Source organism: Colletotrichum phormii, assembly GCF_030913505.1.
Source record: "Colletotrichum phormii strain CBS 102054 chromosome Unknown BDP81scaffold_6, whole genome shotgun sequence".
In the NCBI taxonomy this organism is placed as follows: domain Eukaryota; kingdom Fungi; phylum Ascomycota; class Sordariomycetes; order Glomerellales; family Glomerellaceae; genus Colletotrichum; species Colletotrichum phormii.
In genome coordinates, this window is record NW_026851448.1 from 1217106 (window position 1) to 1244110 (window position 27005).

A 27005-nucleotide genomic window follows, 5' to 3' on the forward strand; every position below is an offset into this window, starting at 1 on the left:
ATGGCGTGGGGCAAGAAAGCGCAACCGCCGCCCCCTTCGGCCTTGAGGTTAGTAAGATTCCTTCCCCGGACAACACCAGGGTGCACTTCTTGGCATTTCGAGGCTTGTCGTTTTTGCGCCTCAACCTTATGTCCTACCTCACGCGACTGTTACAAGAACGAGAGTACCAGTCTTTGGACTCTTGGGAATACAGAAAACCCGCTGACACTTTCCGCGCAAACACACAGGCAAATCATTCCCCTTGTAATCACCCTCCTCTTCCTCGGCGGCCTGGCCTGGGTGCTTTGGCAGGTGTACATCTCCGTCAACAAGATCCAAGACTCCGCCTCGGAGCGCATGGGCAAGAAGAACGTCGTCTTCACCAAGGATGGCGTCCGCGTCGGCGTCAAGCACACCTCGAACGAGAACTACGTCGACAAAACCCAGAGCTGGGTCGTCAAGGCTTGGAATTTGAGCGGGAATACCGTCGGTCAGATCAAGAAGACCAAATGATGGGCGCGCATTACCAGCCGTGCTGTCAGGAATGTCTAAGCGGGATGGGACGGCAGAGCACAGGAAACCGATGCGAAAAACAGGCAAATCGGTACACTTGGAGTGGGCAGTTGGGCCAGCGATTGTTGAGATACCCAAAAACAGGGCCTGGGATGGTCAGTAAAAGTCATGGCTAAGAGGGGAAATGGGCAGCGGGCGCCGCCTGAGCGCCGAACGGACAAAGGTTGGGATGACATCTCAACGGGACTTGTTCGATGCAGTAGTGTCTGGCTCGGCGCAGCTGGAGTACATGCGCCCTGCAGCTAGTCACGGCCAGAGAGCACTTTTTCACTTTTTGAGTCGACGAGATTTCCATGGTCTACGTTCTGGTTTAGATGCGTAAGATGAGGAACAGACGTGGCTACCTTTCGTTCTTAAGCGTGAGATACATTACAAGAGACAATGCGATGGACAAATCGATCGAATGCAATTTTTGATAAGGAATGTGTATACGTAGTACTGCATGATGCGTGAGATATCAACTTTGAAGCCAAAGCCAACGGAAACGATAAATGTCCTCCTCCCGGGAAAACGCCGTGGTATCAAAATCCCTTTCTCCAGGCCAAGGCCAACCCAGGCTCTGCTGCCTTTTACATGGTTACGAAGCTGAGCGACCTGCGACCCCAATTCTGTGCTTCTCCCTTGTCACTAGTGATGCGAGACATTGAATCCCACATTTCCCTCCCTTTCCGCATATCCCGCCAGATATCCCCCAGTACGGAGAGAAAGAGCACATGTGTGTATATAGATATATATCCACAAGTAGGAAATGCCAGGAGATGGGTCATAGATAAGACGTAAACTCGTGGTAATGTTCGTTTTGCGCGTCCATGATTTTCCCAAAAGGGAAAACTCACTGAGCGCCCGGGCGTACCGTCAACCAATTTTGCGCCACCCACTGGCCGGCCTGGCCCGCGGTGCCGGTGGCCTTGGCCAGCAGCTCGGCCTTGTTCTTTTCGACAAACTCTTTTTGCATGGCCTCGCGTTGCTGCAGAGGGTTCATGGAGTAGCCCGCTGACGGCGGCGCGAAGCGAGCCGAGAGCAGCTTCTCAAAGTTGTGGGCTTGCGGGTACGGCTGGGCCATGAGGCCGTCTCTCCTGATGAGCATTGATGGGATACGGACTTGCATCTGTGGTGTATGTTAGTTACCGATGTAGAATACGCGGCGGGGGGGGGGGGGAGGGCGATGTGAAGAAGAGGCTTTGCTTACCTGTGACAGAATGTGGGCGTACTTGACACCGAGTTCATCGCCGATGAACTTCAATCGTCCTACAATCCAGGCTCTTTGGGCGTCTGTCGTATAGTCTTGCCCATGCAAGCACGCCAGAGGCCAGGTGAGGAAGTAGCCGGGGAGACCCTTTTGCGATTCCTCCAGACCGCAGGCGAAGCCTGAGATGTTTGCCCGTTCGAGCAGTTCGGGCCTCTTGAGATGCCATCCGAGGTGGTACGGTACTGAGGCGATGATATCGCTGATGGTGTCTACGCATGTGCGCGCCGCCGTGGCGTATTCGGGTGTTGTGCGGTAGTCCACCGGCGAGCAGACCCAAGCGGCACAGCGTACGATGACGGATGCGAGGATGAGGCGAGATACTCTCGCCATGTTCCATACACTCGCGATCCAGAAGTCTTGATAGACGTCCACACGACCGGGGAACACTTCTGCCTTTGCGTAATCTCCGTTGGGTACGTTGTCCTCCCACGCTACCGTCGTGTACTGGAAGTAGTCTGGCGTGTTCCTCATCCAGCTCATGAGTTCTTGGTCGACAGTTTGAGCCCGGCGAATCATGTCGAGCATGATGTCAATGTTCTCTGGGCTTCGGGCCACCGTCGACATCAACCTCGTGACCTCGGCACGCAGCTCAGCCGTCTTGATGTTGAGTCTCTGGCACTGGGCGGCAGACTCGTCTTTGACGGCATCGCTGAGCCACCATTCCACACCCATGATAGGTGCCGTACCCGTGCTGAGCGTGTGGATGATCATCTGTGTCCGGACGGCGATGAAGAGGAGCAGGCCCGTCTTTGTTCTGAGTTGCTTGCGACCGCGAGCCTTTACCAATTGAATGGCACCTTCAATGTGCGAGCCCCAGGCAAACATGCCCATCTGTCGAGCAGTCATGTTTTCGAAGAGACCCAACATGAGAACGGAAGCGAGTGTGGCGTCGGATTTCGACTGGTCCGGGTCTTTGAGCGCGATGTGTGTCTCCGCCAGTGCTTTGGTGTAGTGACCGAGTGCTTTCTCGCTCAGTTGTGTCGCTGCTGCGTTCGGTCGGTTTCCTAGTGATGCCAGCGCACATGCGTTGAACGCATGCTGCAAGTGGTGGTTCCCTTGGTCGACCTTCAACAGCGGCAAAAGGTACTCCATGAACCCACGCGTGCTTCCCTGCCTCGGTAGCAAGACGTAGTTGGCGACGAAGTGGCAGCTGGCCATTTGTTCCACTGGGACGTTCAGGCCAGGGCTGACGGCTGTGGGCGAATCGATCTCCCTCTTAAATGTCGGTGAAATGCTCTTGTCTGAGCCTGATGTCGGCGAGTCGAGGTCCTTTTCTTTCTGCGCAAGGGCTTTTCGGTTCGCCTTCTGCGCTCTCCTCTCTGTTGCTTTGGTCTCATTCCGGAAGACGAGGTCGAATTCGTCTTTGTAGCCGGGACATTGACGGCGTGACTTGGCGCATTGGTTACACGTTGGCTTCGTCTCGTCACACTATAACGGGGAAAAGGCACCGTCAGTTCACACTTCCACCTATTTTCCAACACTACCTCCCGGATGCCTTCATCTCAGATCTCACCTTTATCCTTCGAGTGCGACACATCTGACAGCCCCTCGAGGGCTTCCCGCAGTAGACCATGATGAAGGTTTTATTCCGAGATACTGTAGTTGAGGTTGTTGTTTTGGTGATCGTAGTTATGTGGCAGCGTTGAGATAGGCAGGGAGGCTAGTCGGTGACTATAAGACAGCTGCTTCGGAGGTGATTGGTTTTACAATAACCGCAACGTTCGTCCGGTTACTTTAATCGTAGGATTATTCAAGGGTGATTCAGCGTATGATGATCACGCTGACGGCCGATCAGGGTGAGCGTGAAAGATCGACTGTTGATGTCTGGACCAAAGATTGCAGCGACATGAAACTCGCAGACAGGCGAGGCGGTGTCCTTTGGTGTGCGGAGGGTGCTGACTATCTAAAGCTGAAGGGGATAATCAGCCGGTGGGCGACTTGATGTGGGCGTTTGGAACCAAGTGCCGGGGACAAGCCGGGTCCGGGAGCGCTTGTTCGTGTTGAGATGATAGAAGGGCGTAGTATGTGGCAAGAGACGGCGAGAGGCCAATGACGGGACTAAATGAGAACCGAAGGTATGGATGGGAGACGGACAGTTGAATATGTCAAATCGGTCTCGCGTTTCTGGGTATGCCAATTGGGTTGTAGAGTATTCGTATTGAGCAGGAGGAGTACGGAGTAAGGTAGCTGAGCAAGCAAGACGGTTCAATGCGTGGCTCGAGGCGTGAGTGGAAGCAGGTTGTGAGGGGAGTGAGAGCGGTAGACGATGTGGTAGAAGAATGGCAGGCGAGCGCATGGATGGAAGGCTTCCAAGCCACGCGGGTGGTGTTTGAGAACCGGCGCAGTTGCGAGTCTCACTGGGCCTGTTTCCCTGCTACGTCCGGGGGTGGCCGTGGTTAGGACGATCTGGGGTGTGCCTGGTCCGGCCACGGCAAGTGAAGAGTGTCAAGATGGGATTGATGTTGCAGGATGCGCCGACGAGGCCGTGTGCGCAGGGTTCGGCTAGGGAATAGGGAGTACAAGAGTGTCGTGTGTTGGGGGGCCGGAGTTGACTTCTTGACTCTTGAGAATCTTGGATACGAATATGTCGGGTCGAGACTTTGAGTACGGATACCTCTGGCTCTGGGACAAGGTAACAACGGACAAGCTAAGGTTAGGTGAGGTAAGGTAGGGCGGGTAGGAGATGCAAGTATAATAAGTCGGGTCTATTGTTGAATGTTCCGCGTTACTAACGTGCTAGCGGAGGCATGCACATGTGGCCAGAGATTCGCATCGGCAGAGAGATTAAGACACGAGGAAGAGACGGGAAATGCCGTTCAAAAAGGGGGCGCTCTGCCAGTCTCTATTAATTTAGCAGGCTCTCAGTCCTCTGTGAAGTCGTGTCAGGCAAATAGCAGTCCCTTGTCAAGAGATTCTCCTCTTGGATGCAGATACACGATGTACTCCGTGCGGAGTACCTAGGCCAAGGAAACACCAGATACATCCTGCGTACTGCAGGCCCCACGGAGAACTTCCATGTTATAGGTATGGCAGAAGTACCCTTTTCCTCACAAGCGCTGGCTGGCTTGGTCAGGGAAAGAGTCCGCAGTGAATGCCAGAAGACATGGCTCCCATCCTCTCCATCTTCTCTTCCCCCAGGCATTGAATTAGAGGTACCTTACCTCTCGTGATGGCGCATGTAGCTAGCCTGTAGCAGGCGATGTGTTGCATGGGGAGGGGTAGGGGGGAACATGATGGCGATGGGGTTTTTCATTGTGGGTGGGGGCAAAGGACGAGCAAGCAGGGGATACAAACGGGCTACTGTGTTATACGGTAACCAAGTATGGATTCCTTGCTGTGTACGGAGAGGTTAGCTCTGAACTAACGGGCTGGCAGGGCAGAACTCGGTCAGAAAGCAGAATTGCGTTCGTCAAAGAAAGGAAACAGGGGAGCCCCCGCTTTGACAGAGCTGTAGCTGCAGACGTTGCTGATCTGAGTTGTCGGCACACTCAGTCTATGGCAGCGGTCAGTGACCGAGGGGAAATGTAACTCTCCTGAGAACCCAAACCAAGGAGAGGCGCCTTTGGTTGCACACCATGGCAAAGTCAAGCTGTAATTGGGGCCCTGTTTTTCCCCTGGGTAATATTCTGTCCACCTGAGTACAACCGTACCATGCCACCGCCCACTTGACTCTCAAGTACCTTATCCATAGCGTGCTGTATGCGTAGCAAGGTTCCCGTTATTGGTGGTGGAGAGAAGCCTCGGGACTCGGAGGACCCCCGCCAACGGTGGCTGTCGCAGAAAGCGTGGCAGTGAGGGGATGTGAAGCTGGCTTGGCTTGGCTTGTCTGCCGTCTAGGATACGTCCGGGATCTTGGTGATATAGCATCGAGTGTCGGGGAGTTGGGCCAGCTGGATCGGCGACCTGCCACTAGTGTAGTAACTGGCATTCACTGACTGACTGGCTTTCTACCACGCCGCTGGTTTACCTTTTGCATCTGGCCCCATGGTTTGGTTCATTGTGTACCCTTCAGCTGGACCCAAGTCTATGGACGAGGGCTGCTGACGGGCGGACGCTTATACTGCGGGATGATAACGGGATCAACGACTCTGGAAGACGACATCGAGCAGAAAGAAGAATATAATGGCGGTGGGATACCGTTCTCTCTGGCCGCATTCATCATGTCGAAATCTGCCACTCGGGAGTCTGATTGACGGCGCGGAGGAGTCGGCAGAGTTGAGTTTCGACGGCAGTAACTACGAGTCTACGAATACCCACACGACACAGTGGACGGAGTAGAGTACGTACAAGGTACGGAGAACATACAACGTGTAATACCTACCTACTAGCGCTGCCGTCTTTGGACGGTTTCACTGCACACTCAAAATTGACAGCCATTGAGGTCTGGACAGCTACTTCCGGAACGGACGCCGGACCTGTCTTGGCATCTACGTACTGCAGGTACTCTTTCCTGAGGCACCTCAAGTTCTCTCTCGTCACCTAGGCAGGTAGGTACCGCACACACGCTTCAAGTACCGTGGTAAGTACCTTTCTATAGGTAGAGGAAGGGACTCATCACTGCTCTTTTCTCCGAGACCTCGGCCTCTTCCCCGTAGTGTACGGAGTAGCCTACTAAGGTATGTTAGACTTCAAGCTACGAGTTTACCTTACTATCAAAATGAGGCACCTCTGAAGACACAGCTCAGAACATCCGTACATCATATCATTAAAGATCCACTGAATGATGACAACTCGGTATCTCCTTGCCTCTTCGATAGACTTCCCACGAGACGGCGGCGTGAAGCCGAGACAACATGCTGAGACATTGGCATATTGTCCCCGTATCTGCACTGCCTGAGGAGACATGTGCCGGCAAGACATCCAAACAGCATGGTGGGTTTGTCTGCTTATTGCCAGTTGGTGACTAAGATGCAGGGAACAGGTGAGCGGCGCGGCCCCCAACGAAGAGCGACATCCAAGACAAGATAAAACAAGACAAAGCTGGGCCCACGAGTGTCTGTTTCGAGCGCATGGCTGGCGGGAAAAGCAAACATGGCTGGATGGATCCCCGGAATGCACATGACCTTCTGGCCTGTCCTGTCTTACTCTGACTCTGACTCTCTAGACTACCACCTGCGCTTGGGCGGCATTGATGGGCTCGACTGTGACGGAGATTTTGTCTGCCAATCTGAATCTGCCAGACTAACATTCCGGTTCGGACCGTTGGCAAACCCTCTGCCTCAACGCAAGTTGCAACTATCGTCTTGTCGGTGCAGAAATGCTGCATCCGCTCGTTAGCAGAAAGTGAAAGTCGCGTCACGCCAAGCCATTGACAGAAATCCCGTCATCTCAAGAGTCCAGACAGCCAACAACAACCGACAAGCTCAACCTTGAACCCACAACCCAATCCAACGGACCAACGCACAGTTACAACTTACAACTTACCCGGCCTAGTTGACTCGACTCGGACAAACAAACTAAGGTGTCACTGCACTGTCTCCGGCTCACGGACCTCGCGTGGCGGCCGCTGTGAAGCACAGTCAAAGTCTTATTTCTTTTGCTTCCACTCTCCGCTCCGATCCACCGCCTGCGACCTGAGCACGCTGAGGTATCCCCAAGGCATGCTACTGTATGACAAGACAAGACAAGAGTTCCGACTGGAGACAACATGCTACGATTACCAATGGAAGCTAAGCTACCTTTACGCTAGAAGGCCCCATCAGCTGCAGATAAAGTGGCATGGAAGGAATCCTGCACTGAACCCTTCCCTGTCAACTGGCTGGGTTGACAAGACCATCACGCCAGCCAGTGCGTCCGATGCTTTGCGCAGCCTCATTGTCTCATTCACAGACTCACAGACTCACAGACTCACAGTCGACCACTTTTTGGGTCCCTCATCCCCTCTTGGTGCGACGACGGCGGCGATGGATTTCGGAAACATTTCTTGGCCATCCAATTGTTTTCCAATCATCATTGATCCAATGACCCAACAACGTGGCCTGTCACTTGCCCATCAACCCCTTCTGACATCTATCGTATGGCCCGGCACAATCGTCAGAGCCTAATCAGTTCAGACGCACAGTCGAACGAGATCGAGACGAGTACGGCTTCCAGTCGTTCAACTGCCCTCAATATAGCGGAAGTACGCCGACTGCTCCGATACTTTGCTCGCCGCGCCGCCGAACCGCAAAATCTATCAGAGGCGATGAAGCCAACAGCCAAACCTACATGGAAGCCCCTCTCCGCAAATCATCCCATCTCAAGCTGGAGGTGTCGTTTCCACTCATCACTAGGCCTTAATCAGGCCAACACTAGCACATAAACACGTTCGCCGGGCCAGGCCAGGAAAAACTCAACCAGGAGTCCAGGATCGCAAGCTTCCGCAGCTAGCCTGGGGCCCCCAAGGCCCCTTGACTATCTTCGCAGTCTTCGGAAATAGCCAAGCATGGTCGGTCGATCACAGCATACCGTGCTGCTTCTCTCAGATCTCCAGATATCGTTCTGACGAGACCACGGGGCCTGCCACTCGTACCTAGCACACACCCACACCACCACCCGATGCATCCAATGACCCCAAGTCCACAATGGAGAGGCACAGAGGATACACCCTCGATTCGGCTCTAGGACCCTGGCCTGGGCTCACGCATTAGGAGATGGCAACGGTGGGCTGCATGTTACCAGTCACTTATGACAACGTCCCAACCTCCTCTTCGATTGCGGAGTCACCAAATCTTCATGCGTGGTGCGACTTGAGTATCCATATGAATGGATACCTACACCAACATACCACGTCTTGTACAGTGTAGGTATCCGTGCCAGAGATACATGTCATCTACATCTTGTGAACCGTCGAGAGGGGCTTCACAGCTGTAGCACAAGACGCCCCCAACCACAGGAAAGTCTATCCGTTGCGGATGTAAGCTGGATTATCCAAGAACTCACTCGACTAGTAAATCTCGAATTTAAACAAGTCATCCCACTTATCTTACTCGCGGCTACGGGCTTTCGCTCTGCACGGGCCGCGTCCATCTTTCCAGGCCGGCCGACTGCTGTCTTCTCTCGGGTGTAACGCCTAGACGATGGCACTCATCGCCGGCGTGTGCAACAAACTCCTCGCTTTTGCCTCAACTTTGCTTGCTTCTTGAAAGCCGCCGATCAAGCCTACTCTGTACACTCGTCGTCGGTTGAGTTCACGGTCAGGCTGCCTAGCCGGAACTGACGGAAACCTTGCTCGGCCAAGGTAAATAAACTCAACCGTCATTGACGACAATGGGGGGTGAGGTAATCTGCAAAGTCAAGACGCAATGAGCGTTGAACGTTTGGGTGCGACTTTGACATATCCCAGTCTCATTGAGTAAACAGCTCCATCGGCCGAGTAGTTTGGTGTTTCCTCCATGTTTTGCTACTCAGTACAGCCCTAGGAGCGTTGCAATCGTCCCATGATCCATCATGCCGTATGTGACTCTTTCAAATCCCGTTACCAGGAGACGGGAGTTCTAGAACGCGCCGTGGGACTTTGCAGAGTTCTTCGCATTCTCGCACACTTCTTCGGACATTTTACCGTTTTCCCCCTTTCTGACGTGGTTTCTTCCTTGCAAATGCCGCAGCGCGGGTTTTTGGGCATATCTCCATCGAACTCATTACATCTCTCACACGCGGCTTGTGTACTCAAATATGCAAAGAAACAACAAGGACTGTCTTCTCAATGAGATTATTTGTCACCTCTCTCTCTCTCTCTCTCTATGTATGGAGATGGCGCCCCGAAACGCATCGGTGGCCCGCCCCTCAGAATCAGACCCGCCAATACGGCTCCGGGCATCGGGCATGCGTTACCCCATACAGCAACGGAAAGCCGACGGTATGGTACACACAAACACTGTCACAAAGGCACGGCAAATACAAGGCTACGTTTCTCGGGTTGTAAAACATCATCGCCACCCCAATCCTCAATGCCTATATCCGTGTATGCCGTATGCCGTATGCCGCCGCCGATCAACCATATCTACCTTGTGTGGGTTGAGCTACAGGGTAGATCCCTTCCCTAACCCCCCTCCCCCAAACTTCAAGGTTTGGACCCAAATCGATGGGACAGAGAACAACATGAACCACTCATCTCCTCCCCGGAGCTCCGCGATGACCCCCTCTCTCTCTCTGTCAAGGTACCGAGGCTTACACAAAAACCAAACAACGAAATGCCGGTTCAGCTCAACGATGGCAAATTGAAGTAGGGTTCCAAACAAATTGATAGATCTAGGCCGCCTGCGCTAGAGGCGGGACGGAGGGAAAGTGAGTGTGGCAAGCGCCACCCCTCGTCTCACAGCTTCATCTCTTCAATGCCTCGGCCGAAGACAAAGCAGAGGAGGGAATCAGGGAAAACCCGAGACAATTCCCATTCCCCCCCTCCCTCTCCTGATGAACACGTGGTGTGACCTGGGCGTGCCTGAAAATTAATTAACATCGTACGTTGGTGGATGGGTTGGGAATGAATTCAATGTCCATAGGGCGAAAGATGACGATGAATTATTGTCCGCCTCGGCTTCTTCCACCTAAGGATTCTCAAGGTCAGGGTTAACCATCCCACGCAGAGGGGGGAGAGAGAGAGAGGGACGCAAATCCCTTCAAAAACAAGAAAACTTGTCTTCCCGCCGGCCGTTTCTTATTGACGACAATGTGTGGTTCCTGGAATAATAATACCGACGATTCGACGAACCCCACCGTCATAAAGCTCACGTGTCCAAGTGTTCCTCGCCTTTAGTCCCCTCACCCTCTCCTCAAGAGAATAAACAAGAACGACCCGACCCCCTCCAGGACAGGGGGACGCAATGGGGGCACGGGGGAGGGAAGAAAACGGCCATGTAGCGCCAACTCTAGATGTGATGCAATGTGATGCGATGCGATCGCCGAGGTTGATCGTCGGGTTGCCCGCACCGCAACCGCTCCTCTTGGCTCCTCACGGCCCTGGCCCTGGGTCCCATGCGACCCTGTCCTCTACGGTCCACGGATCTTCGTGCCTTTTTTGATTCCCGTCCCGAAGTCCCGGCAGCGGATAGATACACTGTAAAGGTAGATGGATGCACCTAACTATCCACGGTCCCAGTTTAGATGACGGGAACCTTTTCTTCCAAGACCATGTTCTCGGGGCTTCTAATCACGGTACATCTGTCGCCCAAAAAGTTAAGAATCGGCCGTGCAACAAAGAACAACCCGCCCTTCCCCGGGGGGACTCCCCGTCCAGTCTTCTTCTACTCCCTTCCTTGTTACCTCCCTGAGTCCCTCAAGGGCCTCGATACCCAGGTCCTCCTGTAGCCAGTCAGGAAAAACTTGACCCAGTCCTGCACGGGAAGGGGAGGGGAGGGTAGGGTCCCTCTTCTTCCGGATCCCGGGATGAGAAGCTATCTCAGTTTGGAAATGCTTGCGGACTACATACAAGCACTTGCAGCAAGTCTGCAAAGCTGCAGCCGCATCCCACCCGACCACCAAGTCCTTCCATCTCAACTCCCGACGCTGTCAAATGTACGCAATGACGGGCCTTTCCCTCTGGGAAGGCCTGAGCAGAGGCTGCCAGCGTGCCTGTTAGTCTCCAGGCAAGTACGTTGAGTACGTTGTATATTGAATGTGCGTCACATCTGAACTAGATCACTGTAATTTCACCGTTGTTGTATCCGTAACTCATCCTATCATCAGCTCAACGGCATGGTAAAGCCTAGAGGAAGGGGGGAGACTGCGGTCCTTGGGAAAAAACTGGTATCTTTTCAATCCTCCAAACCATGGCTGGAATCCTAGTCCATCCAATCAACCCACGACTTGTCTATACTCTTTTTTCTAGTTATCCAGTCCTAGCGGTATTCTGGCTGAGCCCACCTCGGCTCGTCCAGATCGTTGGATTACCATCCTCCAACTGCTAGCCACAGGGCCGGGTCGAGGCGTGGCACATATTCACATACAGCCTATGCCGCACAACGGTGCGTTTCCATCCTCGAGACAGGTTTCCGGTGGCTTCTCAGCCCTCAAAAAGGCCAGCCACTCCCTCCAAGGCATCTGGTGTGGCACGCCCCCCATCAGCAACCCCACCGCCCCGTGTTCTCGACTCGTTGGCTGGTGTCATGAACTCCTGAGCCATTTTGCTACGATTTGACCTCTTGCTGCGTCCGAAGCCACTGTTCTTGGGAAGCTTTCCCATCTCGGCAATACTAACTCCTTTGAGATCCTTGAGCAAGTCAAGCACAAGTGCTCTCTGCTGCCGCGTGTGTGAGGCTGGCTTGGCCACAAAGTCATTGAGTCTGTCAAGGTCTGCTTGCCTGATGTTGGGCAGAGACATGAGGATGTCGCGCGGGGTGCTCGTGACAGGGCTATAGTAAACCACTATGGCAGCGATCAGAGACGCCAAGTCCTTTTGTAGGTCTACAAAGTAAGGCTCATGGAAGGAGGTGATGCAAGCCCGGAGCACATCCGAGGCTATGTATTCCCTGATGGCCGTAGCTGCTTCCGCAGATACTGGCGTGGTATCAAGGTATGGGTCCCTGTTAGATGGTGCCGCCTCAGCGCCATCCTGGGGTAAAGATTTCGGCGACAGTGGCTCAGCCACGGTGAAGTCTGGGACGATGGATCGGAACACTCGCAGAATTATGCTGCAGCAACGAGTGTCTCGCATACGGATGGCGTGCGTGCAGAAGAGGAGCAGTGGCTCAACAACGGTCGACTGCATCAGGCAAAACTTCCTAAGTGATGGATACTTCCGTGCATGCTCTTGACCGTTCTGAGATCTCAATGGCGCGGGGTCTAGAAGTCCATGTCAGCTTATTCGCCATGTTTACCGTCTCTCCGAAATCCATGAATCAGCACCGCCATCTCCACCAACATCTGCTCCCAGCCGAGGCACACAGGGAATTGAGGAGGATGAGGAGCGGGGTAGCAGACAAGCAGTCTACAGAGCGACCCAAAGGGATCCTGGAGAAGTAGAAGGTCGAAGGGGGACGGCGACAATCTAACCGAGGAAGAAAGGGGAGATGGGCCTGGGTCAAGTCTAGGAAGAAGAAAGAAGAAGAAAAAAACTTACTCCTTTTCGTAGGGTCCAGGAAATCCGCCACCATGATGACCGCAGTGTAGGTGACTTGGCGCAAGATACTCTCCGATTTCATCTCCTCTGTCAGAGCATCGGCAGCTGCCTGAATCGCCTGCTGACGTTCCAGGTTCTCCCATTCGGCATTGATCTTGGCGTCCATTTGCTGGAAACAGGCTGCTAAAAGTGGAGGTAGGAAATGCTCTCGTTGCTCGAGGGGACAGTCATCCACAAGATACCTGACGAGGTTGAGCAGATTAATTTGCTGATGTGCTGAAAGGTGGAATGAGTTCTGGAAGAGTGCTTGCGCAAGCGGACCGGGCAGCTCGCTGAAGCCGTAAAACTGCATCTCCAAACGACTCATGCAATAGATGATCGCGTAGCAAGTTTCCCTAACGAATCGTACCGTCCCGCGGATTGTCGACGCAAGACCTTCGAGGGTGTTCTTCTTATCCATGACCCTCGCATAGAACTCATCTTTGCTGCCTTCCGATATGCCTGCTTGCCAGAAACGGTCGCTAAGCACATTGCCAACAACAGACTTCATCTCGTTGGGCAGTTCTGTCCAGTTATCCGGGTTGTGCGAGGCATGAGCATGGCTACAACGTTTGTCAGTCGACGAATACCACGAGCGGCTCCGCGAAAATTTACCTGAGGAACTGCAAAAGGTCCGGAAGGATTAGCGGGAAGCTATCATTCCACAGCTGGTACGAGACTTGAAACGGCGTTGACGTCTTCTCAAGCTTCTCGACAGAAAACGACAAGAAAGATTTGGTAGGGCGGAGTGGTAACATCTGTAGACAAGTAAGCATACCACCACAACGGATGTGTCGAGTTTCTACCGACCTTTTGCCTTGCCTCCAGTTCGGCCTGCAGGGCCAAACCCTCCGCATCCAACTCGCAGGAGCCCCATTCCTTGACTTCATGAACGCGATGGCTCATGAGGTATCTCTTCGCCTTGTCCAAGGCCATCAATTCGCAAAAGCCAGAGTACGATGACAATGCATTCTTCAACTCTTGGTTTTGCCATGAGGATGTGACAGGCTTGATGAATTGCTGGAGGCGTTCAACCTGTTTGGCGGGGTCGATGTTGGATGCTCGGTGAATGATGATGAAGAGGAAGCTTTGATAAGCGATTTGGCGTTTCTCATCCAGAGTACCAGACGAGATCATGTCGTTGACCTTTGCCTCGATTTGGTCATAAACAGCGAGCAAGTGATCAGGAACCTTGGAGGCTAGTCTCTGCAATTCCACCATGCTTTCAGACTGGAAGTCCTTAATCGCTTCATTGAAAGCACGATGCTCCGGCTGGGGCGACGGCCAGGTCATCAGAATGTGTTCGAGAACCTTGAGCATGAAGCCTGGGTTCTTGTCAAGTGCAGTTGTTGAGAAGGCGACCAACAACTGCAAAACTCTCTTTCGAATCAGAGGATCCTCGAACTTCATCTCGAGAAGTTTGGTGCACCACGACTCCAAATCCCTCTCTAGTGCAGCACGCTGTTGCTCCTAAAAGTAGCTTAGTATTGACTCGAATGCAAGAGTCTACATCACCTACGTAGTCTGGCAAGCTCTGCTGGGTGCTGCTTGCTCTCCACTTCATGTAGCCTTTGAGTGCAGCTTCAATGACGGTGAACTGAGCATCGACACGCAGAACAGGCATAGAGTGTTTGAAATACGTTGCGACTAAAAGGTCAGCTTTTCGGCTTCCGCTCAAGACACATAGTTGTCAACTCACCATCCATTGGCGGGCTCTCGTCATACAGATGCTGCAAAACATGTTCCGCCTGACCGAGGACATGGTATACTGCGTCGGATAGCTTGAGCTGGACAATAGTCTCGATGACTTGAGTGCTGTATCTTCTGTAGTTGCCGAGGAACGCGTGACGCTCGGGGACGGTATCGGTATCCTCCATGAGGAACATGAAGGTCTGGTCTTGAGTGTCTTCGGGCAAGTTCTCGTAGCGTATCAAGCGAGAGCCGCATACTTCGAGAAGAGGCCCAACGAGATGGCTGTTGGCTGGGCTCTGTCCAATCAACCTGTTGTTGAGGAGGCGTGTCCAGGTTGCCAAGACTGGAATCGCGATGATGAGACTTTGGCTCTGTACGGTAAGTAAGAGCAGGTTGAGGAAACCGCTGACATCCGAATTTGTGGATATGGCAGAGAACCGCCGGTCGAGGTAGTTGCCGAGAAGGGATAGCATCTAGTAGCAGTTAGTAACCTCGCGCTCATCATGCATGTTGATCAACGTACTTCTGAGAACTTTTTGCCGAATTGATACTTGTCCTCGTCAATATCCTCTACATCCACAGCAGACCATTCAAAGAGCCTCTTCATGAGGTCAACTTGGCTGGCATCATACATGGGCGCGACAAGGTCCTTGAACTCTTGCTCCGAGAAATTGGAACGGGAGTACAGCGCGTGGAGAGCTTCCAGCGAGGCCTAGTCAATGTTAGCTTTTGGACCCTTTTCATCGGCGGAACGAGCACAAGGCGGTCTGCGTGGTACCTTTTGGATGGACACCTCGGGAGTTGCGAGAGCCCTGCACATGACTGGAACGCAATTTGCGACGGCAACAGACTTTGGGATGGCCCATGGCATGAGGGAATAGAACACAGTCAAGGACTTCACGGCGCAAGAGCGGATTTGGTCGTTGTTTGGTGCGTCACCGTCGAGACATTGACTGAGGAACTCGGATACCCTGCTTAGCCAGCCTTCTTCCCCAGAGCGCACTTCGGGGCCTGCAACTCTGTTGGGGAATGCCTCTCTGAGAACCGAAGCTGGTGTAAAGACTTCGACGCAGCTTCTGCTGAGGGTGCCTTCGCGCATGGCAACGACGGCGTCGTCGCCATTGAAGACCTCGTCGGACAGAGTCTCGAGCACGAAAAGAACGAGCTCCTTGTGGACAGGGGAATCGGGTATCTGCCAAATCCGTACCAAGAGCTCGTCCATATCCATCCACTCGGCGCCCCAGCTTCTCTTTGCGACTTCTACCCACAGCTGAGCTGTCTTGTTCCTGATGTATAGCGGATCTTCCTTTGACAAGGTGCGGCAAAGCTCCATAACCCATTCGCGCAGCATAGTAGATTGCTGCTCGTTGTATTCGGCCCATTTCTGCTTGATTGCATGTTCGAGAAGAGACAGGGCGTAGTGGCGCACGACGGGGGACTGCGACTTGTTGGATGCGAGGGTGAATCCGTGGAAGGGGGCCTCGTCTATGCCCTTGATGTTCTCGAGGAAGAGCTGTGCATCTCGGCGGGACTCGTTGGAGGAGTAAGGACTGTGTATGACCTCGAGGGCCTGGTGGATCTGGGAGATGATGTCGGGGTTTCCGCCGTTGGTGGAAGTAGCATTCTGAGCCATGCCAGCTGCGCCATTGGGCGTCCGGCCGTCCATGATGGGTTCTGTCGGTCGCAGTACACCGCGAAGTGTCCAGCTGTGGAAGCTGCTAGTCCAGCAGATGACTTAATGCTGGTTCATACGTCGAAGGTGGACTCGAGGGAACTTGACGGCGGGGGGAGCAGGTGGGAGAAAGATCGGAGTGCAAGCTCGGTGAGGAATGCTGCCCAAGAAGTCGAGATTAGAGTTAGCCACGGCTGCCGTCGAATGGGAAAGAAGAGAAAATGAACGAGCCTGCACGGGATGGAGTATTACAGAGCATGCACATGCTGAGTGCAAAAACGTACCAAAGAAATGTTCTTACCACAAGGTATTTTCCCAAAAATAATCAAGGTCGTTTGTTCTGACCACGATGCGGTGTCGAGGGTGGGAAGGATATGCAAGACAAAGCTGAGCAGCGGAAAGTTTGTCGGGGGAAGCAGAAAGATTAGATTGGGATTGGATAAGGTAAGGTACGCAGATGCAAAAGCGAGTGTCGAAGTTGGGAGCTTCGCGGAATTCGTATCCGTCTAGCAGCTGTGACAGAGGTAGAGGCAAAGACTAGCAATAGCAGCAGGAGGAAGCAATCTTGAATTGCATCGTCAGAGGCAGACATAAAGTAAAGCTAAAAGGTGGGAATTGTCGCGGCGTTAAGGCAGGCAGGTGGTGAGGTGAGCCCAAGGTGAATGTGAGGTGACCCACGCAGCCACGCCCTGGGCAGGTACCTCAGGTCCGACGCGCTCAGCGGTCCCGCCCACCGCAAGCGCAAGGTTCCATATGGTTGCTGTCGGGTGCCCTGCCGTGCTGTGCTGTGCTGTGCTGTGCTGTTCGGGCCGGGGGGGGTGACCGTGTACCTGGGGCTGGGCCACCGCAGACTCACAGGTCCCAGGTATCTATCTGTACCTGACTTATTTTACCTAACGCAATGGAACCCTGCCGTGCCCTGCCTTGGGCCTTTTTACCTTACCGACCTGGAGGCAGACGGAGTGAGTAATGAACCAGAAGGCTACACGTCGTGATACACACGGGACGGTTGGTTTTTGGAACATCCAACTCTCTAACCTCAAGTGAGGTACTCCATTTGTAGGCACCCTGATTTACCTCCAAGTACACATGTGCCCATGTGTTGGTGTGAGCTGGACGACAACATGGGAGATGCGGAGAGAACCTGTCACCCCACCTCGACTCACCTTACCTCGCCTAGCTACGCTGTCGTGAATCTTGATTGTTTAATTTCGGCATCTTCCTACCTTGCCTTATTACCGGGTAGCTAGTTTAGCCTTGGTACGGAGTAGATGCATGCCTACATAGGGAAATACCCCGCCATCCGGCAAGTAAATACCTACATCTCCCCACGTTTCTCTCAAAAATAGAGATTATCCAATTGCAGAAAAAGATGCATGGCAGGAGACTACCCTTGACGCAAGATGCAGTATCTATTTTCGAGTTACTTTATTTTCTTCAACGATGGAACTGCCTCGTCAGAAATCACATCAGCGTGATTATGTATGCACGGAAACTCTGGTTAAGCTCTCTCTGCAACTCAGCAACCCCCCTTGTTTGTCTAAGGTACTTGACTTTAATCACAACCATGATGGCCCTATCCTTTCAGACCTACATAAAGCCAGCGAGTTTCTCTGGGGAAAGGCAAGACACCATTGCTAGCCTGCCCATGTTTCTCTATCATCTGCCTCCCAAGCCCATTGGTCTCGAGCAAAACAATGGAATTGTGTTGACCTCTTCCATTGTCGTGATGACTTCTGTTTGCTTTGCTTCCTCCCACCATCTCCTAGGCCAGTTCTACCTCCCACAGGCACAAGAGCTTATCATAGAAGCTCGTCGACACACACTCAAGACGATTGCTTCCCGGCGCAGGTACAAAGTCGCTGCCGTAATTCATGCTCTTGTGTTCCTCGAACTGGGCCAGGACAGTAACAGCCCAGGCTTCGCCACTCAGCGGACCTTCGAGTTCAACAACTCTGGCTCCGGCATGCATGCATGATGCCAGAACGCGCAGTCGGCATCGATCCGCAGTGCTTGTCATGTCGATCAACTTGAGCCTCCATACTCCCCCTCCTAGATTTTCCTCTGCCAGACTTTTGACCTTCCGCATACCATATGTCTCGTGCGGCGGTTGCACGGAGAAAACTCTTATTGTGTCGTCATAACTGCCAGTGACTAGTAGTCGCGAGTTGTCTGCGAGCGTGAGTGGTATCGGAAGGATAGCCGTCACGCCAGCACCATGGCCGGGGACGTTAAGGGGCGTATACAGAGCCTCGATACCGGCATCTTCGTTGCGAGAACACGATGTGTAGCGCAACGCCGAGTCGTCTCCTCCCGAGTAGAGGATGAATGGCGTGGTTTGATCGGGTGGCGAGAAAGCCACAGTCCAGGCCTCGAGAGAATGCGTGATGATAGCCTCCGAGTCCTCTTCGTCTATGATCTCCCATGAATCGCTGAGTCTCACAATGCGCACCTCACCAGATGAGGTTGTCAGCGCAATAGAGGCAGCGTTGTTGGGATCCCAGACCCCAGAGAGGAACAGAACCCCTTCAGGGACGTCGGATATTCCGCTCGTTGCCAAATGCTTCAATGGCTCTGAAGCGTCGGTTTCAGGATTCAACTTGAAGATGGAAAGTGTTCCCGTGCTCGAAACTACGGCCAGGATGTCCTGCCGCCCTGATGATGGGCAGAAGTGCAGGTCAAGAATCGCTGAAGGATGCAAGAGTGTTTGCACATGTTGCCTACGGACGAGTGAGTCAAAGAGAAAAAGAAGATATCTCTCCCTATACGCAGGCCACAGACTTACACAAGACCGTCTACGAGCCGGTATATAATCAAGCTACCGTTCCGGTTCTGAGGTTTCTTGGGAACAGCAACATCTGCGTTTTCTGACGACTCGGTTGTTGTCTCCTCTTCCTTGACCAAGTTGTAGGTGCCGAGCACGAAATAGGACGGATGTGAGGAGCAAAACTCCATGCAACTTGGGGGCAAGTCTAGGATAAGAGACTGCTTTGAGGTGATGGTTGGGGCTGAGTCACCCATTGTGGGATTGTGTGAGGGTTGTCTCTTCTTTTGGACCGAAAAGAAAAACTCCAAATCCCCAGCTTTCGCCTGCGCAATGAAGATTCTGGAAGATGGAGAATGTCTCACTGAGTATGCTGCCTTGTCTCGTTTTTCGGCAGTGTCCAGTCTCAAGTCCGGGGAAAAGGTGTGGGGGAAGTCGAATTTGAGATTTGACGTGCGGTGCTTCTTAGGTTCTGGACTCGCCAAAGAGTTCCGGGAGGGTTTATCGGCCCCGGCGCAGGCGGAAGGATCCCGCAACTCCCGACCCCGGGATTTGGCAGCCGCTAATCGGTTCGGAAGTTGCAATCCTTTCCAAAAACGACGGGGTATCAAAAGCATCCCCTTGTTCCTTCATTTCAATAGATTCAAACTTTATCGACACGTTACCCCCGCCCGCACATACCTTATACATAAAAGGATGACGTTGCCCTCACATTGCCAATACTAAGGGACTTGTTTATAATTGTCGATGGCCTTTCTTTCTCACTGGGGTGATGCTTTCTTTTTCTGCTCCGAATCAATAAACGTTCACCGCACTTTCCTCACTTTTCTCACTGCAAGACAAGGCACTTCCATTGTTCATAACATCTGAGAATCATCCCCTGTGGTTCCTGCAGTTTGCATTGGGCAAAGATGGATTCTGATGAATCCGATTTCTACGGTTTGCATCCTTTATGAACTCAATTGACATTGACAAGACGAACTAATTCGCGCTTAGGGGACGATGAGATTGTCGCCGATCTAGAGTCTCGCGTTACGTCATTCGACGTTTCGCAGTGGTGGGAAGAGAGGAACGCGGCTGCGGTCTCGACCTCGATGATGGACCGAAAAGTCAAGAAGGAGCCTCTAGACAGTACCAAACTCCACAACCCGTACGCCGGTGTCCCCTACGCGTGGCAGTTGACGGAGACCGTCAATGCCTTCCTGGATCGTCTCCCTCCCGAGACGACGGAGCACAGCGAGCAGCTCCCGTGGATTTTCGTCTGCAACCCGTACATTCGCAGGAAGGATAGGTTCAATGCCCAGAACCAGCGAAGCAGAGGCAATGAGGATGAAGCACCCGAGGAGGAGGGCTCCCGACTTGATACTCTCATCGAGGGGGGCTCTGAAAGACTAGAGATCCTGCTTAACTACAAGCAAGGACTCGAGAAGACCAATAAGTCTAAGGCGTTACAGGCAAAATTGCTGAGGCAAGAACAAGAAGATACTACTCGAGATATCATGGGCCTCGCGCACATGTGTAAGATCAAGGCCGGCAAGGCAAGTGCTCACCAAGGGCTGCGCGTACTGCAATATGATGGCTGATTCTCGTCAACAGTGGATGCTCTTCTGTCAGCCCAAGGATGTCAACGAAGTCTGGAGCGTCATAGCGAGGGCCACGGCCAATAACGAGCTGGGCATTGCCGCGAAAGTCGCCCCGTGGAATCCGTATACGGACCCTACCGGTCGAAAAGACCGAATCGTATGCGTCTATACAGCCGATTTCAGTGACATGGCAGATGTCACCCGGGTCTTGCGTCGGCTGAGAGAGCTCAAGCTCGTTGAGGCCATGGGACGTCCCATCTACTACAAACCAGGTTTGTGGAAGCCTCCTATCGCCAGAATTAAGATTGCAAGTCTGACACGTCAAAGATGCGTTCACATATCTCGGTATTGCTCACGGCAACCATTGGGGGTTGAAAGCCTCGATTTACGGTTCTAGGGATATGTTGTCCTAGACAGCCATCAGTCCCCCGCGTCTCAAGAGGAGCTTATGTATGGTTCACTTGATTGCGCAGGTATGTGTAGCAGTAGGCTTGAGATGGCCAGAGAGACTAGTACTCAGCCCAGCGTTTGTATGCTGTCGGGGGTGAGAAAGGACAGCCAGCTGGACTGGTTCGAATCAACGAAAGAAAAGAGTATTCGTTTGTCACCAAGGCTGAGAAGATGGACTCCCGTTCATCTTTGCCCTTCTGATGTACATGAAATTTGATATGTACCTCTGATAAGCCGTACTACAGAGTACTGCCACGAGCTTATGTTATGTGTGTGTGAAAACGGATTGCGACATACGCCCTGCCAAAAGATGCCTCTGTCCCTTTGTACACCGCTCGACCATCTATAAGAATCGACACCTCCAAGTCCTGTACCGATGCCCCTAGTAATGCTAACGTCTCAACTCACGCAATGTCCTGTTCCAAAACATCGGCGATACTCTGCTCGCTCTTATGTAGGTAACCCTTGTGTGATCTTTCAGTACTCGTATGAGCCGGTCCAGGCGGTTGTTGTTAAAAAACGCCGCATGTGTTCTCCAGTATTCTCTTTGACTTGAGAAGCAGACCCTCCCCATAGTCCCCTAGTCAGGGAGACTGACCATCCGAATCATCAAACGCGGCATCCGGGTCGATAGGCTTGAGCAGCAGTACCAGCCTGTAGGCGCTATTGCCGTTGAGGTAATATCTATGCAGCTTCTTGGAGCGCAAGAACCCAAGACGCTCATATAGGCGCATGGCTTGCGTGTTGGTTTCCTCCGTCTCTAGAACCACCTCATCCGCGTTCCGCTGGCCCATGGCATCGATGGCTCTCTTCACGAGTGCCGTCGCGATGCCCTTACCGCGATACGGCGAGGCCACGGCGAGCATGGCGATGTAGCCCCGGCGCGTTGGCGGCGAGTGAGACGAGTGCACTTCCAGCTTGCAAATGATGACGCCAATGAGAGAGCCGTCGGCGGGGTTCAAGGTCTGTAGTGTGAAGTAAGCAACAGCGATGACACGCACGCAAGGAGGGGGTTGAGAGTTACTGACCATAAAGCACAAGTGGCCCCACTGGTATAGAAAATATCGATAGACATAGATGCTGTATGGCTCACTCAGGTCCTTTGCGATCAGAGAGCGTATAGCTGGAAGGTATTTCGCTTCGAGACCGTGCTCGTACTGGATGTACTGCAGATCCGCGGGGAGGTGGGTGACCTTGGAAACGTCCATGTTGCTGTCTCGCGGGGTATATCTCTATTTGAGGCCGGTGTTTCGCAGGCAAGAGATGAAGTGAAGTTGAAAGATGTGAGATTTCGTAATGAGAGGTTGCACACAAGCCTATACCGGCACGTGAAAAGGTCTCAAGGCATGACAATCTGTATGGGCGCGTAAGGAAGAAGGCAACAAGTGAAGTCTCTTGATCCGTGACGAGGCGGATGAGAAGAGAAAGTGCGAGCAAATAGCCGGGTTTCGCAGTATGACGAGCGCTTCGCTGTAGAGTGAAGCCAGGAATGCTACCTTAGAGATGGAGAGGGCGCGGCTCTGCCGCAGCTGGTGGTTTATGAGACAGGTATGAGTCTTGAAAGGCTCAAACCGGGGTTCGTGATATGTGCGTTTGCAGGCGCAAGTTGATGGGCGTAGGTAGTCGGAGTCGGAGTCGGGGGACGCTGCATTCGGTCACCCAAAACTGAGTCGAGTTCCAGTCTGGTGGCACTCTGGCTGCGGCGCTTCAGGTCAGTCAGCTCCGCTCAGACCGTGCGGTGTTCAGTGTCCTTACCAACTGCAGTACGCGGTAGACCCCGCCCGGGGGCCCACCATCCTCGCCCATAGTCCCTGTCGGATTCGGAGGTCAGTTGTGCGGCCAGGCCATTTAGTGGGGATTACCGACGGGCGGCCCTGGGCTGTTGTCCACCGCCCATCCTCAGTGAGATTCCTTTTTCAGTCAAACGCCGTCTGACGCATTCACCTGGAAGGCTCTCCAGCGGCTCTGTCGCGGCCTGAGGCCCGGCGGCGAGCGCGCGGCAGGACTTCACCTTGGAGCTGTTGCGTGTTGTCGGTGGCGACGCCGGTAGAGACTCGTTTACAACCGACACTGACAACAATTTCCTTCACTGTCACATGCCAAACGGCCGTCCTCGTGCTACTTGGACAGTCATCTCATTGGATACCTAGATTGGCCTAAACAGGCACCCAAGAAAACTCATCTAATCACCACCTACTTGAGCTTTCTGAAAACTTGAGATCGTGGAGAGGTGAAGTATCTACCAGGTGAGGTGCATTAGGGTGAAGCCAGAGATGGTGGCGCCTCACGCTTGCCAGCGCGACTGTGCGGTAAGGTACTGGATGGTATTTATGAGGGTTGTCAAGCTTGGGTATTCCAGGTAAGGCCGTATCTAGATTGCCAGGTAGGAATTGCTGATGTCTTATCCAAGCCAAGGGAATTGCCCCGTCAAAGCTGCCAAGTTTAATTTTTGCTTGCGTTCATGCAATGGGGTTAATCCAAGGTCTATCACATGTAAGCACCTCTTATTGCTACCTACCTGCCTAACATCTTAAGGTAGGTACACATCACCTGTCCCAAGAAAGGCAGGGAGTGATTTGGCTGCTTTCGGAGTATTTCTGCGCGACAGGCACCGTCAGAAAACCCACCGATGTCCATACCCTAGTATCGACTTACTAAGTGGTAATGTATGGATGGATTCAAGATGGACACGGGGTTTTCTTCAGCACCGCGCCTCGACTTCTCAAGTTGGTTGCCCTCGTTCAGTGGAAACCCCTGTCTCCCAAGGCGGCATGGTGCCTGTACATCTGCCGGGCGCCCTCATGACAAGGTCGAGTACGAAGAAGTCGTACCAAAACACACCCAATGACTAAGTATCTTATCGTACCTTTCTATTGACGAACTGCACGATGCAAAAATAAGACGCTGGCCCCCTCGGAGATTGACGTCACGTCGGGCCGCACGGAGCAGTCAAGCAGCTCATGCATCTTTCTTTGCTCGTTCCTCGGCCGCCTCCAACATCCCACCCCCCGAGCTCCGGACTCCTTGGCTCTCGATATTGCCCGGCCAAGTGCAGCTGAATTCCGCATGCCTTGGGGCTGCCTCTCGACATACGTCTCTCCCATCTGTCTGTCCAACAAATCACGAAACAAGCTTTGCCTAGCTCTGGATCTGCCATAGGTAGTCCCCCCCTTGCTCGCCGCTTAGCTCACCCCGTCCCCTCTCCCACGTGCCTCCCAATAAGTACCAGCCCATACCCAAGGAGGTCGCCGCAGTTTACACCGTTCTCGCTCCCACTTCATCCCAAGCTCAGGTATGTGCCGTCTGGCCCTTGCTTGCCACGATCCAGCCTGGCCTCCCTCAGTTGTTACAACATCGACTTCAGAAGCTAACTTCGCTCTACTAGCACCTCCGCGAGGCAACAGCTCTTTGCGACCGCGACCATGTCTTCCTCGACTCTTAGGCGCCGAGCCATCCCCCCGGACACCAATGTCGACAGCGAACCTTCAACCCCTCGAGACGAAAGCCCCGAGAAATCCGAGACTGTAGCTCAAGTCGTCCACCATGTAAAACCCAAGACACGGAAACGCCGGAATGGCGCCATCTTCTTACTTGGAAGTTTGTTCGGATTATTAGCCGCCGGCTTCTTCGCAAAAAGCAACGACCTCATCGATTTCCCTGAACTTGGAGAGCTTAGCATGAACAGCTTCTTCGATGTTTTGCCGGCTGGCTTGGTCAAGGACATGAGGGAGCTTGTGGTTAGTAACAATTCAGCCGTCGTCTTCGACAGGCGTGCGTCATCTAGCTGGCTAGAACTAACAAGGCTGGCTGTAAAGCAAGGCGAGAAAGAATTTGTCGATAGCTACGATGCATTCTCCGTAGGTTTACAGGCTCGCGCCGAGGGTCTCCATGCCCACCACCCCATGATCATGGTCCCTGGCGTCATCTCGACTGGCCTGGAGTCGTGGGGCACAGCCAACGTTTCCCGCCAGTATTTCCGAAAACGCCTCTGGGGTAGTTGGAGCATGATGCGCGCGCTGGTCCTCGACAAGGAAAACTGGAAGAAACACATCATGCTGGATCAGGACACCGGCCTTGACCCCCCTCATATCAAGCTACGAGCTGCCCAAGGCTTTGACGCAACCGACTTCTTCATCACTGGCTACTGGATCTGGAACAAAATTTTCGAGAATCTGGCATCGATAGGCTACGACCCGACTAATTCCTTCACCGCGGCCTACGACTGGCGTTTGGCGTATCCCAACCTTGAAACCCGCGATCAGTACTTTTCGAGGCTCAAGTCTTACATTGAAACTGCGCATGCGTTTTCGGGCAAGAAGGCCGTTCTCGTATCTCACAGCATGGGAGGACAGGTTCTTTTCTACTTCTTCCACTGGGTCGCATCCGAGAGCGGTGGCCGAGGTGGCGACGACTGGGTCGAGCAGCACGTCGAGGCGTGGATCAACGTGAGTGGTTGCATGCTTGGCGCTGTCAAGGACTTGACGGCTGTCTTGTCAGGTGAGATGAGAGACACAGCTCAGCTCAACGCCTTTGCCGTATATGGCCTTGAGAAGTTTTTGAGCAAAGACGAAAGAGCCCAGCTCTTCCGAGCGATGCCTGGCATTTCTTCCATGCTTCCTATTGGAGGGGACGCTGTTTGGGGCAACGCGACATGGGCACCTGATGACAAGCCAGACCAGGAACTGTCTTACGGATCTCTCCTCAACTTCCGCAGCGGCATGAACTGGACAACGCCGGATCAAAATCTGACGGTCGAGTCGGCCATGAACTACCTCTTCAACACAACAGAGGAGTGGTACTCGAGGAATGTGAAGGGAGCCTACTCCCATGGTGTAGCTCATACTCAAGCCGAGGTCGACGCCAACGAAAAGGACCCAAACAAATGGATCAACCCCCTGGAAACACGTCTGCCCTTGGCACCGAGTCTCAAGATCTACTGCTTCTACGGCGTGGGCAAGGCAACGGAGCGAGGCTACTACTATCGGTCACCAGATGCGCCGGCACTCACGAACCTGAACATCACAATCGACACAACGCTCACACAGGGAGAGGTGGACCATGGTGTCGTCATGGGAGAGGGCGACGGAACAGTGAATCTTCTCAGCACGGGATACATGTGTAACCGCGGATGGAACTACAAGAGGTACAACCCGGCCGGTGTCAAAGTGACGGTTGTCGAGATGGAGCACGAACCCGAGCGTTTCAACCCCCGCGGAGGACCCAAGACGGCAGACCACGTGGATATTCTCGGGCGGCAACATCTGAACGAGCTCATCTTGAGGATCGCGGCCGGCAAGGGCAACACGATTACCGACTATGTCGTTAGCAACATTAAGGAGTACGCCGACAAGGTCAAGGTGTACGACGATGGCCAAAGACCTGATGAGGAGCAGGAGCAGGACACTTGGGAGGAGACATTGGAAAAACTGGTCGGCAACAGTTCATGAGCCATCCGAGTAAAGGCGTTTATGGTGCCAGGTCACCAAGGGTATTTGGAGCATTTGGGGATGGTTACGACACGGATACAATACCCTCTTATTCAATGAATTTCTGTCTTTCCATTACTCTCTTCTGTCTGTCTTAATAGGCAATTATTGAACGAGGTGTTCGCTACACATATAGAGCTCGCAGCATACTTTATACATTGCCAACTTTGGAGGTTTCGACAGGTGACCACGGCCAGCATTGTGCACTCCAAGAACTCTTAGTTATCCCATGCCTTCTATTCGGCGTTTGACTCGGAAAGGTCACAAATCCTTTCTCCATGTCCTTTGGGGATCATGAGAACTTCGAGGCGAGACAGGTAAAGTGGGGTCAGGTGCTCGTGTGTGCTGTCACCGGAACAGCGAATATCTTACAGCGAGGTGGAAGGTCGGTGTCCCCAACCCCTCCACTCCCCCTCCTCTTCCCAGTTCCCCCACCTTCACTCCAAAAAAAAAAAAAAACTCCCCTCCCCTCACTGAAGGGCA

General features: G+C 53.2%; 8 protein-coding genes across 8 annotated transcripts; 4 read left to right on the forward strand and 4 right to left on the reverse strand.

Annotated features, from left to right (window-relative positions):
* Window positions 1-492, forward strand: BDP81DRAFT_314980 (uncharacterized protein; the record flags this gene model as incomplete). Its single annotated transcript, XM_060584050.1, has 2 exons — window positions 1-47; window positions 228-492. The coding sequence occupies 2 exons, from the start codon at window positions 1-3 to the stop codon at window positions 490-492; spliced, it is 312 nt and encodes a 103-aa protein (XP_060447562.1).
* Window positions 493-1384: 892 nt separating this feature from the next.
* BDP81DRAFT_314250 (uncharacterized protein) lies at window positions 1385-3374 on the reverse strand (the record flags this gene model as incomplete). Its single annotated transcript, XM_060583982.1, has 3 exons — window positions 1385-1660; window positions 1742-3229; window positions 3315-3374. The coding sequence occupies 3 exons, from the start codon at window positions 3372-3374 to the stop codon at window positions 1385-1387; spliced, it is 1824 nt and encodes a 607-aa protein (XP_060447563.1).
* Window positions 3375-9248: 5874 nt separating this feature from the next.
* On the forward strand, window positions 9249-10220 carry BDP81DRAFT_194051 (uncharacterized protein). The gene has a single exon (XM_060582452.1). The coding sequence runs from the start codon at window positions 9455-9457 to the stop codon at window positions 10001-10003; it is 549 nt and encodes a 182-aa protein (XP_060447564.1). The 5' UTR covers window positions 9249-9454; the 3' UTR covers window positions 10004-10220.
* Window positions 10221-11780: 1560 nt separating this feature from the next.
* BDP81DRAFT_392347 (armadillo-type protein) lies at window positions 11781-16233 on the reverse strand (the record flags this gene model as incomplete). Its single annotated transcript, XM_060587694.1, has 8 exons — window positions 11781-12559; window positions 12837-13438; window positions 13491-13633; window positions 13686-14345; window positions 14395-14522; window positions 14575-15040; window positions 15091-15279; window positions 15346-16233. 8 exons carry the CDS (start codon window positions 16231-16233, stop codon window positions 11781-11783), a joined length of 3855 nt encoding a protein of 1284 aa, XP_060447565.1.
* Window positions 16234-18004: 1771 nt separating this feature from the next.
* On the reverse strand, window positions 18005-19260 carry BDP81DRAFT_392348 (uncharacterized protein; the record flags this gene model as incomplete). The annotated part of the gene is made up of 2 exons (XM_060587695.1): window positions 18005-18959; window positions 19025-19260. The coding sequence occupies 2 exons, from the start codon at window positions 19258-19260 to the stop codon at window positions 18005-18007; spliced, it is 1191 nt and encodes a 396-aa protein (XP_060447566.1).
* Window positions 19261-19975: 715 nt separating this feature from the next.
* BDP81DRAFT_194092 (uncharacterized protein) lies at window positions 19976-21206 on the forward strand. The gene is made up of 3 exons (XM_060582453.1): window positions 19976-20541; window positions 20600-20858; window positions 20914-21206. Exons 1-3 carry the CDS (start codon window positions 20098-20100, stop codon window positions 20997-20999), a joined length of 789 nt encoding a protein of 262 aa, XP_060447567.1. The 5' UTR covers window positions 19976-20097; the 3' UTR covers window positions 21000-21206.
* Window positions 21207-21620: 414 nt separating this feature from the next.
* On the reverse strand, window positions 21621-22244 carry BDP81DRAFT_314962 (acetyltransferase; the record flags this gene model as incomplete). Its single annotated transcript, XM_060584048.1, has 2 exons — window positions 21621-22001; window positions 22065-22244. 2 exons carry the CDS (start codon window positions 22242-22244, stop codon window positions 21621-21623), a joined length of 561 nt encoding a protein of 186 aa, XP_060447568.1.
* A 1721-nt stretch (window positions 22245-23965) lies between these two features.
* On the forward strand, window positions 23966-26782 carry BDP81DRAFT_423044 (Lecithin:cholesterol acyltransferase). Its single transcript, XM_060590046.1, has 3 exons — window positions 23966-24328; window positions 24422-24773; window positions 24852-26782. Exons 2-3 carry the CDS (start codon window positions 24459-24461, stop codon window positions 26481-26483), a joined length of 1947 nt encoding a protein of 648 aa, XP_060447569.1. The 5' UTR covers window positions 23966-24328; window positions 24422-24458; the 3' UTR covers window positions 26484-26782.
* Window positions 26783-27005: the final 223 nt, after the last annotated feature.